The sequence below is a fragment of the Microtus ochrogaster genome, chromosome X (genome assembly GCF_000317375.1).
Source record: "Microtus ochrogaster isolate Prairie Vole_2 chromosome X, MicOch1.0, whole genome shotgun sequence".
In the NCBI taxonomy this organism is placed as follows: domain Eukaryota; kingdom Metazoa; phylum Chordata; class Mammalia; order Rodentia; family Cricetidae; genus Microtus; species Microtus ochrogaster.
In genome coordinates this window covers 23,012,058-23,030,046 of record NC_022026.1, presented here as the reverse complement: position 1 = coordinate 23,030,046, position 17,989 = coordinate 23,012,058, and the positions used below count along the sequence as shown (strand labels likewise).

General features: G+C 36.8%; 1 protein-coding gene across 1 annotated transcript in view; it reads right to left on the bottom strand.

Moving 5' to 3' along the window:
* Nucleotides 1-17,989, bottom strand: part of Tex11 (testis expressed 11) — a 278,018-nt gene that overhangs the window by 106,026 nt on the left and 154,003 nt on the right. Inside the window, exons 18-19 of the mRNA XM_005358598.2 lie at nucleotides 15,422-15,524; nucleotides 9,737-9,861 (exon numbers count right to left, since the gene is read on the bottom strand). Of these exons, the coding sequence (XP_005358655.1) occupies nucleotides 9,737-9,861; nucleotides 15,422-15,524 (228 nt within the window). The remainder of the gene's footprint in view (nucleotides 1-9,736; nucleotides 9,862-15,421; nucleotides 15,525-17,989) is intronic.

Sequence of the window (17,989 nt, the reverse complement as noted above, 5' to 3'; positions counted from 1 at the left end):
AATAATAGTAATAATAAAGGGATGTCTCTACCAAATGCCTCCCTTCATGGCTCAGAAAACCATGTGGAAGAGGAGGCAGGAAGAATGTAAGAGTCAGAGGGAATGGAGGACACCAAGAAAACAAGGCCCTCTAAATCAACAGGATTGATGCACATATGAACTCAGAGAGTCTAAGGCAGCATACACAGGGCCTGCACAGGTCTGTATCAGTTCCTCCAAGTATTTATTATGGCTTCCAGTTTAGTGTTTTTATGGGAGTTTTGAATGTACAAATGAGTAGGTCTCTGTTTCTTGTGCCGTCTCTTAGGTTCTTTTCCTTCTGTTTCTTTGTTTTGTTCAATTCTGATGTATTAGTTTTTTTGTTTTCTCTTTTATTTTATTATTAAAGAAAATAAGTCAGATTATGGGGTCTGTAGGTGAGGCTTTGGTTTTTTTCATAAAAGAGCTGTGGACAGAAGAGTAACAATAACTCCCATAATTTAACAGGATCACTCCAGATCCTAAGTAGAGTTAAAATAAAGAGGCTCTTGCAAAAATAAATAAATAAAATACAAAAAAAACTGGGTGAGGAAAGGTGGCAGAGATCAGGTAGCAATAATGAGGACTAGAAGAAGTAGTCAGATTCTGGGTCATTTGAAAAGCATAGTCAGCACAATCTGTTGATGAATTGAAAAGATGTTAAATAGTTCAGCTACTTTGGATATAGAAAACTAGATCTACCCTATAGATATTTGTCTGGAAGACTCCAAGTCAACATATTACAGAGATACTTGTGCATCCATGTTTATTACAACACTGTTCATAGCTAAGTAATAGAGTCAAACTACGTCTCTAATAACAGAATAACAAATAAGAAAGGGTGTGTATTACACAAGGGAATTTTTTCAACATAAAGAAGAATGAAGCTATGTTATTATCAAGGAAATAAATGAAACTGGAGATAAGTTTGGCCCACCTCAGAAAGACAACTATTAATATGTTTTCTCTCATTTGTGGTTCCTAGATTTTATTTAGTCACATAAAACCATGAATATGCCTATAAAACAACATTAGATGTGAATAAAGGCAAATAAATGAAGGGGAATAAATGAAGCAAATGAAAAAGAAGAGGGAGAAAAAGAAACAGGGAAGTGGGGGGATATGTTTACCACAAAGCATATCTGTAAAAAATTAAATTGATAAATAAGATTAAAAAGAAAAAAGAGAATTCTACAGTGTACGGCTGGGTAAATTGTGTGCTATGACAGAACAATTTACAATTCCAATGCTATCTCAGTGTTTGATATATTACCACCAGTCAGAACATGCAGTAGATATAGTCTTGAACTCTTGTCTAGGTAGAGAATTTCTGAAAGCTATATTTAAGAACCTGAACAATCTTCTCTCATCAGAAGGTAGTGAATTTTATGAATGAAAAATCGGTGACAAAATCTTTCCATGAATTGCTAAGTTCTTGATATCTTACACCATGGAAACTGTGAGGAGAAATGTGTTTCTATAGTCCTAGCTGAAATAATAGAGAACCAGAGTCAATAGCCCATGTAGGTACTATGTTCTATGAGAATGCAGATGATATATATATGAATCTATTCTTAGGAAGCGTGGACCCATGAGGATTTGGGTCAACAAGTGAAATACTTCAGAGTGCACCATTTAAGAAGGTACTCCACTTACTCTCAGAATACTCTAAGTAGCAAGCCTATGCCTGTAAGACCCTGAATAGGTGCTTCAAGTTTTGAGCCCCAGTTACTTTATTGTCTTACCCTTGTTCTTCATCCGAGCTTTTCAAGTATGACATTTAAAATTTGACAATATCATACATGTGAGTTCTGTTTTTACCCACCATTTCTCTCTCTCTCTCTCTCTCTCTCTCTCTCTCTCTCTCTCTCTCTCTCACACACACACACACACACACACACACGCCCACACACAAACACACACACACAACCCTCCTCAATGAAACCTTTCTTCTTCCCAACAAGTCCCCCACTCCAATTCTGGTATCTTTTTTTTCCGACCCACTGAGTTTAACTGTAGTCGCCTGCATGAGCATGAGTGTGTATGGAGTTTTTACTGGAACATAGGCAATGTATCAATGGCTTTATCACCGAAGAAATTACATGACCATATCTAGCAACTACTGGATTATCTGCTCACAGTCCTTTACCGAGGGGTGGAAGCCTTACAATCCTCTCTGTCAAGTATGATGAAACAGTGAGAGGTCTAATCTTGTACATTTAACAACAGAGTTCATATATGTAATAGCTGTGTCTAGAACACATTGTTTTGTAGGATCCCTTCCCAAACTCTGACTCTTATATTCCTTTCATTCTCTTCTGCAATGTTCCCTGAATCTCGAAGGGGATAATCATATGATTCACTTAGGACCTAGTACTCTACAGTCACGTATTCTCTGCACTTTGACCAGTTGAGTTTCTATGTTACCTTACATCCACTGTGAAAAGACTCTTATGATAAAGACTGAGAACAACATATAGACGTGGATATTAAGAAGGCTGTTTGATACCATATCCACTTTAGCAAAACAACAGTAGTTGGTTTTCTCCTAGCGCCTATGACCTCCTCAGCCACAGGCTCTTGACCAGGTTTCTAATATAAGGTATGAGTTTCCATTTGTGGTGTGAGCCTCAAATCCAATCAGAAAACACTTTGTTACCCCCATAATAGTCATGCCACTATTGTACCAGTAAGTGTATCTTGGCAGGCAGGTCATTGTCATAGTTCGTAGGGTCCACAGATAGATAGGACTGCTAACGACTTTCCCAGCAGCTTGCTACCCAACATGGAGGAAAATTCCAGCTTATTCCACTTGAATTCTGGTGTCTTTAGTAATAGGGTCTTATGATATAATTCTGGTGGGCAAACAAGGATGTTGTTTTAGTGGCATCTGTAGCCTCCTTTACCAACAGCTCATAGGAGGGTATCCCAGACCTGGTACTGGAGTTCTCATCTAGTAACCTTTGGCTTCTGGAAGGAGCATTATCCACCCATGCAAGAGGACTCTAATCTTTTTAACTGACTTACAAAATGGTAGGTTTGCACAGGGCTTTCTCATCTATCCTTAGTTTTAGTTAACTCTTCCCATCTTGTTTCCCCCATTTCCTGATATCTGCTCCAATTTAAATCTTTCCACCCCAAGTTTTCCCCTTCTCCACTTTCATATCAAATGTTCTTCTAGCCTCCTTCCTTAAGGTTTCTTTTTCCACTCCACATTTAATGATCTCTTTCTAGCTTCCTGACCTCCATGACACTCCAACTTAAACATATCAGTCGAAGAATTCTAAGCTAAGGCTTGCATATGAGAGAGAACATGTGCTTATCTATTTGGGTCTGGATATCCTCACACAGTATAATTTTTTTCAGTTCCAATTTCCTGAAATTTCATATTAATTTGAATAAAATTACATTGTATATATGTACTACAATTTCATTATCAGTTCACTGATTGATGGACATCTAGGCTCCTTCCATTTCCTGGTATTGAGAATAATTTCATTTTCTGACCACTCTCTTACCTATCTATGCATTCTCTTTATTACTCTGATTCCAGCAATCCTGCAGTAAAACCTCCAACTCATTGATGCTTCCAACTTTTCCCTGCATCTCATTCCCTTAATGTCTTCTGATACACCCACTTAAAATTCTAGAAGTATTCACTATAATTACTCCAATTTTACTGATAGTTTTCATTCATTAAATTTATTTTACAAAAACTGAAGTCTTGTTAAGCCAAACTTTGCATTGACTTTTGTTCTTTCATTCATTCAGCAGAATTCAGAAGTTGTTTAAAATTACACAACCATTTGCTTTTTTCTTTCTTTTCCTTTCTTTTCTTTTTTCTTTTTTTGGTTTTGCAAGACAGGGTTTCTCTGTGTAACTGCTGTGGCTGTCCTGGAACTCGCTCTGTAAACCAGGCTGGCCTCAAACTCATAGAGATCTGCTTGCCTCTGTCTCTTGAATGCTGGGATTAAAGGCGTGTGCCACCACCATCCAGCTATTTGCTTTATTTCTGAGCATCATCAACTGAGTCTTAATCCTATTAGCAAGCACTTGACACTTCTTTAATCATTTATTTCCTGCTTTTATGAATAATTAATTCATACCTTATCCTGTCTTCTCAAATCTCCTATACATATCTCCCAATGCCATTATTTGACAGCAAGTTTAAGAGAAATGAAAAAAAAAATCTATCAAAAAGAGAGTAAAAAGAGCAACTGATAAGGTAAGAATAAAACAAGAAGTACTAGAAACCAATTGTGTTTCAAAGAATGGTTAACTGTTTTGACTATAGCTAATAGGTAAAATATGATAAGAACTAAGATTTAACCATTGCAATATACTAGACAGAGGTCACCTTAACAAAAGCTGACTTTCTGACAAAAGCTTGACAGAACAAAAACTCAGGAGATATGGAGGAATAATAAGTATAGACAACATTTCAGAGGAGTTTTGTTACCAAAGAAAGAAAATAAGCTGGGCAGTATTTGATAAGAAAATGGTTAAGACAGTTCTTTTTGTTTACGTTCTGTTCATTTGAATAGGACAAGAGTATATTTATAAGCTATGAGAATAACTCAGTAAAAGGGAATGCAAAGGCAACAATAGGTGATTTCAGAAGCAAGTGCTTAAGTTGAGAGACTGCCTTTAGGCAGAAATGTGAATAGTTCACCCACAACAACGGTTGAGAAGGTAGAATATAAGATGCCTGGCAAGTGCTGTAGCATGACTTCTAGTTGTTCTTAATAATTAGAACCCAGAGTCAGATATAGAGGTGAATGCTGAAGATCAGTGAAGCAGACAGGCCAGCCACTAAACAGTTCTTTTACCTCTACCAATGCTCTAACCAAAGAGGTGATCCTATCCTCAGAATGCATCTCCAGACTCCATCTGTCTCCACCAAACCTCAGACTGCAACTTTCTCCACTGAACCTCAGGTTGCACTGAGCTCCTGTCTCCTTCCCACCTTATATTCCTCTCTCCACCCAGCCATATCACTCCTATCTCCACCTCCCTAGTACTGGAATTAGAGGCATGGGATCCCAAGTGCTGAAATCACCTTTGTGTGAGCTCTGTTTCTCTTTTAGGCAGATTCAATCTTGTGTAGCCCTAGGTGGCCTTGAACTAACAGAGATCCCTCTGCCTCTGTCTTCCAAATACTGGGATTAAAGGTGTGAGCCACCACTCCCTGGCCTCTAGTGGCTTAGCTCTGCACTCTGATCTTCAGGCAAGCTTCATTTGTTAAAACATAAACAAAAATATCACTACAATGTGCAGAGAGGTTGTAGTATGAATCTATGGAGGTTCTCTTCTAGGGTTCCTTGGGTTTTACAAACTAGAATATGCATGCTATATCACTTTGGAGGGTATTTTACGAATGACTAGTATTGTGGTTTGAATGTAAAATGTCTCCCATAGGCTCATATACTTGAATACTTAGTTTCCAGTTGGTGGTTATAGTGGTTTGAATAGAAATGGTCCCCATAGACTTGTGTGTTTGAATGCTTGGACCGTAGGAAGTGGCACTATTAAAAGATGTGGCCTTGCTGGAGTGTGAACCTTTTGGAATAAGTGTCTCATTGTGGAGGCAGGCTCTGAGGTCCCATATACATTCAAGCTACAGCCAGTGTGGCTCACAGTTCACTTTGTGTTGCCTGCAGATCAAGATGTAGAACTCTCAGCTCCTTCTCCAGCACCATGTCTACCTGTGTGCTGCCATGCTTCCCACCACGATAATGGAGTACACCTCTGATACTGTAAGCCAGCCTCAGTTAAATGTTTTTCTTTATAAAAGTTGTCATGTTCATGATATCTCTTCACACTAATAGAAACCCTCAGACAATGGTGTTGTATGGAAAGGTCAAAAACTTCAGAAGGTGAAGCCTTAATAGAGGAAATGTATCAGTGGGGGCAAGCCCTGAGATTTTATGGCCCAGCCACACTTTACACCATATCGTTTCTGGTCCACTGATGCAGTAAGACTGGCTGGTCTCATGCTTCTACCACCACTCCTTCCCCAGCGTGATGGACTTTAACCCCCCCCGAACTGTCAGCCAAATAAATTTTTTCTATCTTAAATCACTTTTGTCAAGGTATTTTTATCACAGCAACAGGAAATGAAACTATTACAGTTTGATGGATAAGGTAGCTTATTTTAAAAGAGAAAGTGGTGTTTTACCTTATCTAGCCTTTTATCCTAAGATTGGATTATCATTGTCTTCTATTCTGCCTCTAATTTTTCCCTATTCAGCTCCCCAAGAAACAGCCAGAAACACTTTCTCGAAGCACTGCTTGTGATTCTGTTTGTTGTTTGGGTTTGGTGTCTTCTGAGATTAGGTCTTCACTGTAGTCAAAGGCTGGTCTCGAAATCCTTATCTTCTTGTCTACAGGATATGACAGCACACCTGGCCTCAAAGGGTTGCTTTTTATATAAACTACCAACAAAGTTTTCTTGTTGTTTAGAAAATAGCTATTGTATAATCAGGCCACAGATATCAATTCAACTTCATCCTGTATATCCCACCCCCTCTAATCCTAAGAGAAGGTAAAGCACTTTGCTTTGTGGAAGGTTCAAGGCCCTCCCTACTACATCTAGGCTGAGCAAGGTATAATGGGATAGTTGAGATGGAGGAAGGACAGATATGAGAGCAAAAAAGGAGATATCTTGATTGAGGGAGCCATTATGGAGTTAGCAAGAAACCTGGCTCTAGAAAAATTCCCAGGAATCCACAAGAATGACCCCAGCTAAGACCTGAAGCAATAAAGGAGAGGGTCTTACCCTGAACTGGCCTTGCCCTGTATTCAGACTGATGATTATCTTAAATATCACAATAGAATCTTTGACCAACAACAGATGGAAACAAAGGCAGAGTCCCACACCAAAGCACTGGACTGAGCTCCCAAGGTCCAGTTGAAGAGTTGAAGGAATGAGAATATGAACAAAGAGGTCAAGACCATGAAGAGTTCATCCACTGAAACAGTTTACCTGAACTAATGGGAGCTCACCAACTCCAGCTGGACTGGGAAGGAACAACAGAGAACCAAACTAGTCCTTCTGAATGTGGCTGACAGTTGGATGACTGGGATTATACCTTGCTCAGTATAGCATTGTTTTAACATACAAGTCACTATATTAGGTACAAGTTTAAAAATTGTGGAGAAATAAATATTTTATTATTCCAACCATATACACTGTCTCATGAGCCAAGCCAATCATATTACTTTTTTATATTTTACTCACATCATCTAATCATTTAAACTATTTTCTTACATATCTAAATGCTACCTTTTTTTTCAAAGCTCAACTTACGTTTTCCCTCTATTGTAGAGATTTCCAAATTCAATTCCAGTTTCAGTGCCTCCCTTCTTCCTGTGAATTTCAGTGACTCTTAACATGCATATTAGTTATTTGATTTTTGTTCTATGTACTGTCCATTAATGCTAATGTATGTTTTGTTCATTCAAACTATCTTGAGGACTCTATTTCTAGATTCTAGACCAACAACTTACCCAAAATTGTCACTAAATACAATTTCAACCATAGATTTGGATACTAATGAACAAGGTAACATAATTTCTAAAGGAAGAAAATTATTTGACATTGACATGGGGTGCATTTGTATAGGATGGAAAGAAAGAGGAAGAGAGAGGAAAAGGAAAATCAGGGTGTCTGTATGGGTCTGAGCTACGTCCTCTGTATATGTGTCATGATTGTGTAGCTTGGTGTTCTTGTGGGACCCCTAACAGTGGGAGTGGAGGGTGAATCTGACTTTTTGACTGCTCTTGGGACCCTTTTCCTCTTATTGAGGGGTCTCCTCCAGCCTTGATGTGAGGGTTTGTGACTAGTCTTATTGTAGCATGCTATACTGTGTTTGCTTGATATCCCTGGGAGCCCTACTCTTTTCTGAAGATAAATGGAAGAGGAGTAGATCTGGGGGAAGAGAAGAGGTAGGGGAACTAGGAGGAGTGCAAGTAGGGAAATTGAGGTCAGAATGTAATACATGAGAGAAGAATGAAAAATTATGTAAGTTGAGGGCTAAAGAGATGGCTCCATGTTTAAGAACAATCACTGCTCTTGTAGTGAACCCAAATTAAGTTACCAGCACCCACATGGTGGCTCAAAGCTTGCCTGTAACTTCAGTTCTAGGGCAACTGATTCCATTTTCTGGCCTTCACAGGCTCCTGCGTGGTGTATATGAACTCATGCACGCACGTGCGCGCGCACACACACACTAAATATATTAAAATTTTACATTTGACATAAAAAACAGACAAGTAGTAGAGAATTGTAGAAATTAAGTTCCAAGCATAAATTTGGTTTTCATCTAAGCAAAAGAATCAGAAACTGAAGTAGTTTAAGTAAGACCAAGAGTCGTAGCTTAGGGTGCCAAAGAGATGGATCAGCAGTTAGGAGCATTTGGCTGCTCTTCCAGAGGACCTAAGTTCAATTCTCAGCACACATATGACAGTTCTCAGCCATCTGCAACTCCAGTACCTAGGGCACCAGACACATAGGTAGTATATGTATATACACACAGGCAAAATACTCATTATACAGAAAATAAAAAATTAAATCTTTTTAAAGAGTCATAGTTTATAAATCACATTTTCAATAATCTTAGTTAATTTTTACAAAAGTCTTTGAAGCAATACCTTTATTTGCTAATGGTGGTATTAAGATTTATTTTAAGTTAGGCATTTATTAAAAGGCGGGTCCAATATTCCATTCAGGCCAAGAGTTCCAAAGCTGGTATGGCATCTTTTCTCATTCTGTATCTCATTAAGACCAAAGTTTTGCAAATAAAAATAGATATATTATTAAACAAAAATTAATGTTTTATTGTTATAAAACAATAATGTTTTATTGTTATAAAAGACACAGGTTAGTCATAGCAGTAGCAAAGGTCTTTAATCCCAGTACTTTGGAGGCAGAGACAGGTAGATCTCTATAAGTTCAAAGCCAGCCTAGTCTACCTACATACTAAGCTCTAGGCCAGCCAGAGTTGTATCATGAGAACATCCCTCCCAAGGAAGAAAGAAAGATCACAAGTGTTTAAAATATATTCATTTAAATTGATGATAGATATAAATTTCTAAGTAGATACATATTTATTTGCATGTCATGATATACTCCCACCCTAGCTTTTCATAGAGCTGAGGATACAAACAGGGCTTAGTGCATGCTAGGCAAATGCTCTACCATAAGCGACATTCTCTGCCCCTGAAACAACATTTTAAAATCTGAAGTTTCTTTGATTTTTAAATATCTTTCCTATCACTATCATCATATTCATCATCATTATCATCATAGCCACTGTGTGTGTGTGTGTGTGTGTGTGTGTGTGTGTGTGTGTAGGACACATGTGGAGGTTAGAGAACAACTTTGTGAAGCTGGTTCTCTCCTTCCACCTTTATGTGGGTTCAGGGGATTGAACTCAGATCACCAGGCTTCTGACAAGTGTCTTTACCCACTGAGCCATCTCACTGATCCTAGGGGTTCTTTTAAAATTAGTGTTTGATGTGTTTATTTTTGTTTGTTTTAAACACAAATCTGTTACCTCAAAATAAGATAAATAAGATAAAAACAAGACTATTATATAAGAATCATGGTATGAAAATATGAGACAAAACAGTAAAAGAAGGACTCTCCTATGCCAAGCTGATGGTGATGAATTCTTTTTTTAAAAAAAGAGTATAATAGTGGATAAATATGAATTACCTCTAGAGCAAACTGTATAGCCAAACTTAGGATTTTGGTAGGTGAAACTTCACTTTCAAATAGACCATCATCATCCAGTTCTTCATCTGTTAATAATTTCTCTAAAGTACGGACCACCTGTAAAGCTGAAATAAACAATAAGAATGTGAGATATTTTCATCAAGGATAATACATACTTATGGTTAATTATATCATAATGGATTTTGAATCACCTTAAGATAGTCATATTTTTAGAAATATAAAATTATTAAGTCATATGAATTAATACGCCATCAAGAAAGACTTGAATATTAGAAAAATGCCTAACTGAGCAACTACACTTTTGTAAATTTATCTATAGAATTAGCTTCAAAAGCAAATAAATACAAGATGTTCATCTAGTACTATTTGACCTGGATGGAGGACCTTGAACTTCCCACAGGGCAGGGAACCCTGACTGCTCTTTGGACTGGAGAGGGAGGGGCAGGGGAAGGAGGGAGGGGGAGGGAAATGGGAGGTGAAAATATTTAAGTAAAAATAAATAAATAAAAAGAATAAAATATGGAACCTAGAGCCTAAATTCCATTACTAATAGATAGATGGACTGGATGCATTGTGGAACACCAAAATTGGGGGTATTTATAACACTATTAAAATGAAATGAGGTCTTATATCACATTATTTGTCATAAAGGTAGATAATTATAAATTAAGTAGATACAAAAGATATTAAGTGACATATAAGTTATACCTAATAATCCAAAAAGGAGACAAAAGATTTCAGAACAAAGAACAACTACCTAGAATAGGATATTTCAAGCTGATAAATGAATCAATTCAATGAAGATATAAACCAAATTATTTATAGATCCAATGACAAAATTTCATAATATAAGATGCAAAAGTGGGCTAGTGAGATGTGTTAAGACCTTCATCCACAACCCTGATGATCTGACTTTATACCTGGGACCCACATGGTGGAAGGAGAGAACCCAATCATTAGGTCCAGTCAATGGATTTACCTCCAGATCTAAACCTGTTTCCAGACACAAGCTTCACTGATCTATCTGAGACACGCCCAAGGACATAAGCAACAAGCTTACCAATCACCCTGCCCCAAATCTTCAAATGAACTGACTGATGAAAGGACTTTCTAGATCAAGCGATTTGACAACAACCACAGACAGTAATTCCCTCCTTCCTCAAATATGCAGACATCAATGCAAGGCCACAAAGATCAAACACAATCATGGAATACATCACTCCAATAGTAAATAAAGTAAGAGTCTCTAAAAGAACTGGAGAGTCATACAAACGGCAAACACAGACCTGTCGTCCTAGCATTCTGAATACCAAGGTGTGAAACTCACGTGTCCATAGGCGTTTGAAACCAGCCTGGGTAATAATAAGATATTTTAAAAAAGAAGTGTAGATTTGTAAACTGCCCAACTAATAATGCAAAATAACACATTTCAAAGAAGCTTAATAAACATCAAGGATGCAGAGAAACAGGGCTAGTGAGATGCTTGTTGCTAAACCTGATGACCTGAATTTGATCCCTGGAGCTCACACGGCTGAAGATGAGAACTGACTCCAAGTTTTCCTCTGATTGCCACACATTTTTAAAACAATACATTTAAAAATAGATGTAAGTATCCATTTAGACTCTAAACTTTGGAGGAAGGTGACAACTGTCTAAGCAGATTTAATGCAAGCAAGACTTAACAAAGATATTATCAAATAATACAAAAGCAAAGACTGAAGATCTTGAAAGCAGAAGCTGAAAAGAGGCAGCACATAAAAGGGTGTGCCGATAGTCTAGCAGCACTGATGTTTCTTGGCAGAAACATTACCAGCCATGAAAAATTGAGAAGACAGATCCAAAGTACAGATGGAAAAAACTGCTAACTAGGAATACTAGGCAAGGAAATTAAGGGCAATGAAAATTCCCAGATAAACAAACATTAAAGGAACTGAAGGAAAAGTATATTGATTAGCAAGATCAAAACTAAACCATCAAAGTATACAGTTAAATTCAAAATAATCTTGATAAGTGTGTAACTCACCTATAGCTTTAGAATGAAGGTTAAAATTAAATTATTAAAAGATATCTATAATAATTTTAAAGAATATTTAATATAAAATATAAGTTGATCAAAAATATAAACTATGGGGAAGCAGGTGGATGGTATGACCAAAGTAAAGTAATTATCAGCTTAAAACAGCCTATTTATTATGTTTTAAATAAGCCTGTGATAATCACAAAAACAAACTATAATTATTACATAACATATAGTAATCAAAGTAGATAACCATAGAATATCACCTGATTACAAAGAAAGACAACATGTAGAAAGGAGCAAAAGATATATAAAACAATAAGAATTAGTGGATTGGCAATAAGTCCTTGTGGAAGGATGAAAAAGGAAAGGTGAAGTTTTTTGGCGGGCCCTGCCAAGGAATACCACTAAGCAAAGACGCTGTGCACAACAAAGTTAGTGCAAGATGTTTATTGGGGGAGGAGGACAAAGAATGAAAGGCCATGTTGGAGTGAGGATGTGAGAGAGGCAGGCAGACAGAGACAGTGAAGAAACGAGAGGAAGAAGCAAGAAAGTAAGCTGTGCCTGACAGGCACTCTTAAGGGGTGCACATGTCACATAGCTCATGGTATGATGACATAACTGCTTTGGTGGCAGAGGCAGGCTGCCACCATGGTGGCAATTAACACTTTGGATATCAATAATTGTCTTGAATGTAAATGACTTAATTCTGTAATCAAAACATACAGAGTGAGTGAATGGATTAAAACCAGGGAAATATTGTATCTATAAGATACTTTTCAAGAAAGCCTTTTAAGGACACATAGTTTGAATGTGATGAGGTAGAAAAAGACATTCCACATAAATGCATGGCAAAATAGAGCTAGATTATCTGTATTTATACAAGCCAAATTAAATTATCAGCAAAAATTAAAAAAAGACAAAAAGACCATTTCACAGTACTAAAGTATATTTCTTATGGTTGAGATTATAACTACAACATTTCTCCCTTCCTTTTCTTTTTTATGAAAGAATCTAAGGCAATTTACTTACATGTATTATATACCACTTTGGAGAGTCACTATTTTATACACAGGTATAATATTTCAATTTGAGAGTCTCTCTATCATACATTTTCAACAAATTTTACTCTTAATATCATTTCATTTATAATATTTGAATATTTCATACACAATTATTTTTATTTAAATAATATATTTTTTCATTTATTTTACATACCAACCAGTTTCCACTCCCTCTTCTCCTCCAATCCTCTCCCCTTCCCCTTTTTCCCCTCCCCATCAACTCCTCCTCCATCTCTGTTCAGAATGGGGCAGACCTCCCATGGGCTTGCACAAAGCATAGTACATCAAGTTGAGGCAGGACCAAGATCCTCCCCTTACATCAAGGCCAGGCCAGGTAATCCAGCATGGGGAACAGGTTACCAAAAGCCAGATATGTGCCAGGGACAGCTCGTGCTCTCACTGTTAGAAGAATTAACTAAGAGATGTTTAGCTTCTTGTGTTCTTTATATATTTTGGAGCTCAGCCCTCTGTCATGTGTCTCTACCTTCCTTTTCCTCCCTTCAAACCCTTCCCTATACCTTTCCTTGCTCTCTTTCAAATTTAAGACCTCTTTTATTCATTAATTGTTATTGCATGCATATGTATACATGTAATTACACACATATAGACTGCACAGAATGTATGTCACTTGTATGTATGTTTTCAGAGCTGACCATTTGGGACTGGATAACCAATGAGTGTGCACTCTTCTCTAGGGAAGACTATGTCTCCTGCTCTCAGCATTCCTTGGTTGCCTGTAGTTCTTTGTGTATATGCTTGGCTCAGTCAGCATCCTGTCATGGAGAAGGGAAGAAATCTTGGGCTCTACACTTCCTTGAATATTTAAACACATTTAATGGTTAATAGGGGAGGGGAGTATTTTATTCTGTGGTGTGACCACTGATAAGGTGCTCATGCTCCTATAAATAAGCCTTTACCCATGCTTCATAAACAACCCTAATGAAATTCATTAGGTCTTCAAAAAAACATATGGAGAAGGGGAACTAGTTGAGGAAAAGGAGGGGCATCAGTGGGAGATCAGAAGGACAATAAAGAGTAACAGGAGGTAAATATGAATATGATTGAAATATACCATATCCATATATGAAATGTCATAATAAAACTTACTATTCTATATAATCAATATATACTACTTAAATAGAAACATTTAAAAGGGATGGTAAAAATGGCTTGGTGGGTAAAAGTGCTTACTTCACAAGCCTGCTGACCTGAGTTCAATCCCAGAACCCATATGAAGGTGGGAGAGACCAACTCCATGAAGGTTTTATTTAAAATCCAAATACTGTGGCATCATGTACAAATATACACATTCTCACACACATAAATAATTTTTTAGTTTAATAGGTTTTGAAATAACTCTATTTAAAATAAAGTTAAAGGGAAAAGTTTAATAAGGAAACTTTTCACATTTCACTGATAAAAATGCCTCAAGAAATTTAAAGTTCTTTTATCCCTTAATATACTATATCAACATGCCTTTAATCCCAGTATTTGGGAGGCATAGGCAAGTGGATCTCTGTGAGTTTAAGGCCAGTCTGGTCTACAAAGTGAGTTCTAGGACAGCCAGGGCTACATAATGAGACCCCATCTTGAAAAGCAGTAAGAAATATATGTGTGTGTGTGTGTGTGTGTGTGTGTGTGTGTGTGTGTGTGTGTACAACAAATGTCCAGAAGTCTCTACCGAAAACAGTAAAGAAAGACATGAAAAAAATATTAGCCTTGATACAGAGCTAACTCTAACTACTTTTTTATTATTTTTGAGGTATATAACACTTTTTATTATATATTAAATTACCTTTTTTCTAGCATGAATAACAGAATCTCTGGTGCACAGTAACTGTAAATAGTTTAGTGATTAGATTGGTATAGTTTCTGCTCCATCTATTTGCATAAGCATCTCAATTTCCTTTATAAATGGCAACTTGTCTACAGTTCAGACTGCTTCAGAATTTGCACAACTACCCAAGGGTAGAAAGGCTGAAAACCTTAAATGAGTACATGTATATACATAACTAATTAAAGATACATATGTGTGTGCTGACACACCAGCTAAGAAACTATGCTTGAGTTAATGGGAGAACACAGCACTGATGGGATATGCATCATGTATATACCATTCTATCACTATCACTTTGTGAAGAATAATTCCACTTAAAGATTGGGGTTTTTATTATTGTTTTACAACATTAGTGAACAGAGTCAAAAGGTACCCAAAGACTTTGGTTTTTAGGTCAATTCTTAACTGATGTAAATTTTTATTAAGACTGTCCCTTCCCATAACTTTTAAAACTTTTGAGTAGGCTGGCTCAAATGGCAAAGTATAAACAAGAACAGTAATAAAAATTATCCCCAATTCTTGTCCAATATTTTCCCATTTCAGATCCTCTAGATAGGTAGCTGTGTTTTTTTTTTTTACTTTCTCATACCCCTCAGTTTCTTTGTGCATTGTTGTATAATTTTATGCAAAAGTAATTATACCTATTCAGCACAGTTATCTTCAAAACAGTATATCTATTTTCTTATTGTGGATTTTTATTCTTTGGGGATTTTCATTGTTCACATTAATACATAGAGTATTTATACCTCTGTCAGAGTTGCCCTCCATGACTGCAATCTTGAATATATAAAACTGAGTGAAAATGTTTGTAGGATCCTGTTGCTCAGTTTCTGTTACTGCCTCTTTAGCCTGAAAAGAAAAACATAGGGTTGATTTTATAAAAGCCCGTATCGTATTTTACTAATATCATTGATAGTCACAATAGTTGAGGGGTACTCAACTAAGAAAAGAAAGGAATCTAAAAAAATTAGAGACCTATTGTCTTAGAAGGCTACAGAAATAGTTTTGCTTCTAGAACCAGAGTGAATAAGCCATATCAAAATAACTTTTCTTCTGAAAACATACACGTTGAATAATATGCTTAGAATTTTTCTAAAAATATTAAATAAAATAATAGGACAAATGGAAAAGTAGCAACACATTTATCAAACCAAACCTAAGGAAAAGTGAAGGCACAGAAAGGTAAGCAGAGAATTAAAACTAATTTTGGCTGGTGGGTATTTGTGAATGTAGACAAATGTTTACTGAAAATTTGACGGGTCTTGGTAAATCAGGAACTAGATATCAAGTTCCACAAGATCACATGGTTAGACTAAGTCAGAAGTAAACTTGTACCTACCCATAGCCATTCCAGAAGACCACAAAGAAGGTTACTTTGGCACTGAGTAGAAGACAGCACAACACACAGGGGGAAATGTTCCTTGAGCTATAATACAAGTAGACTTGCTTGTTTACAGTCCTAAATTACAGAATCTGGTGGCTAGAGGGCTCAAAAGACCTACAGTTATGAATAACTACTCCCAAACCTATTAAGGGATATTCATTTTCAGCTTCAAAATATTTCATAAAAATTTTCAACAATGATGAGCTATAAACATTAACCAAGCACCATATAAAACCAGACGCCATAAAAGAATAACAGCAGAAATGACAGCTAACAGAAACAGATATTCAAGATTTGTCACGGCCACCCTCGTCCCGCAAGGATGACGCGATCACCGGAGCGCTTCTCACTGCAGTTTTATTCCAGGACTTTTTACACTTCTCTCTCTCTTCCCCTCTCTCCCCGGGCAAACCTCTCCCAGCCCTTAAGTAGGCATGGGCTGCCAACCCCGAACTGCCAGGTGGGCACTGCCCATAGGCTCACGCATATTCAGGCAGCTGATAATCACTGCGTGATCATAGCATAGGTCAGGCCTTAGCCATCTCAGGAGTTGATCATACATCTCCATCAGGTGTGACACCACGCAGCTCGCTACAAAGATTCAGAAACTGGAATAATAAAACTAGTGACAAAACATCTATGTTTTCAAAGTTCAAAAAAGTAAAAGTTATATTAAAAATGCAAGTAGGCAGATTAATAGTAGTAAGCACCTAGTGAAACAATTATAGTGATTATTCAAGGTTGTATGCATTCTAATTAGTTATTTCTATGCTGTAACAGTTTTAACATTTTTGACTATCAATGAACTTCATGGTTCTTAAAAGTTTGAAAAAAGGAAACTTCTTGAAGTGAAATGTATAATAAGTAAAATGAAAATAAAACAAATACGTCGAATAGTAGGTTAGAAATAGATGAAGATGAATTACATGGAAGGATAAGAGAAAAGGAGTAACAAGGAGGATGGAGTAGAGCACTGGTAGAGGATTCATGCCTAGCATGAACAACGCCCTTGGTTTGGCCTCCAGCACCACAGTCATGAAAATAAGAAAATACTATCATAAAGAATAAGTCAGCGAGAGAGATTATAAATATGGAGGGCAGTTAAGAAAGGATTGTATACTTTCTAGGCCAGTAACTAAAACAAGATACTAACTTTCATATGAGTGCAAGAGAGAAGATGAAATGTAAAAGAGAATTACTGAGGACCGTCTTTCTAACAAATGGTGCTGGAATGACTAGACATGCACATGCAAAAACTAACAAACAAAGAAGCCTAGACACAGACCATAAAATTTTCACTGGAAATTAACTAAAAATAGATTATATCTTAAATGGAAAACTTAAAACTATAAAACTCAAGGCCTGGAGAGATGGCTCAGCAGTTATGAGCACTGGCTTCCAGGACCCAGGTTCAATTCCCAGCACCCACATGGCAGCTCACAGCTGTCTGTAACTCCAGCTTCATGGACTCTGATGCCAATGCACATAAAATAAAGGTAAATAACTTTTATAAAACAGGCAGAAAAAAATTTTAAAAAATATAAAACTCACAGAAAAAGAAAAAGATCTAGGTGACTTTGAGTTTGGCAATAACTTTTTATGTATGAAACCAAAAGCATTTCCAAAAAAGAAAAACAAATGGCAAGCCAGACTCCATTAAAATTTAAAATTTCTGAATTTCTGATACAGATATGATAGAGCACACCTGCATTCTCAGTACTCTGACAGAAGGTTGAGGCAGGAAAACAGCAAGGTCAAGGCTAGCCTAGGCCTTGTAAATGGCAAATTACACATTAGGAGAAAATATAAAATTGGCATAAAAAAAGACAGTAGACCAATGGAATCAAATTGAAGATTATGACATAAATTCACACACCTATGAACACCTAATTTTTGACAAAGAATCCAAAAGCACACAATGGAAAAAAAA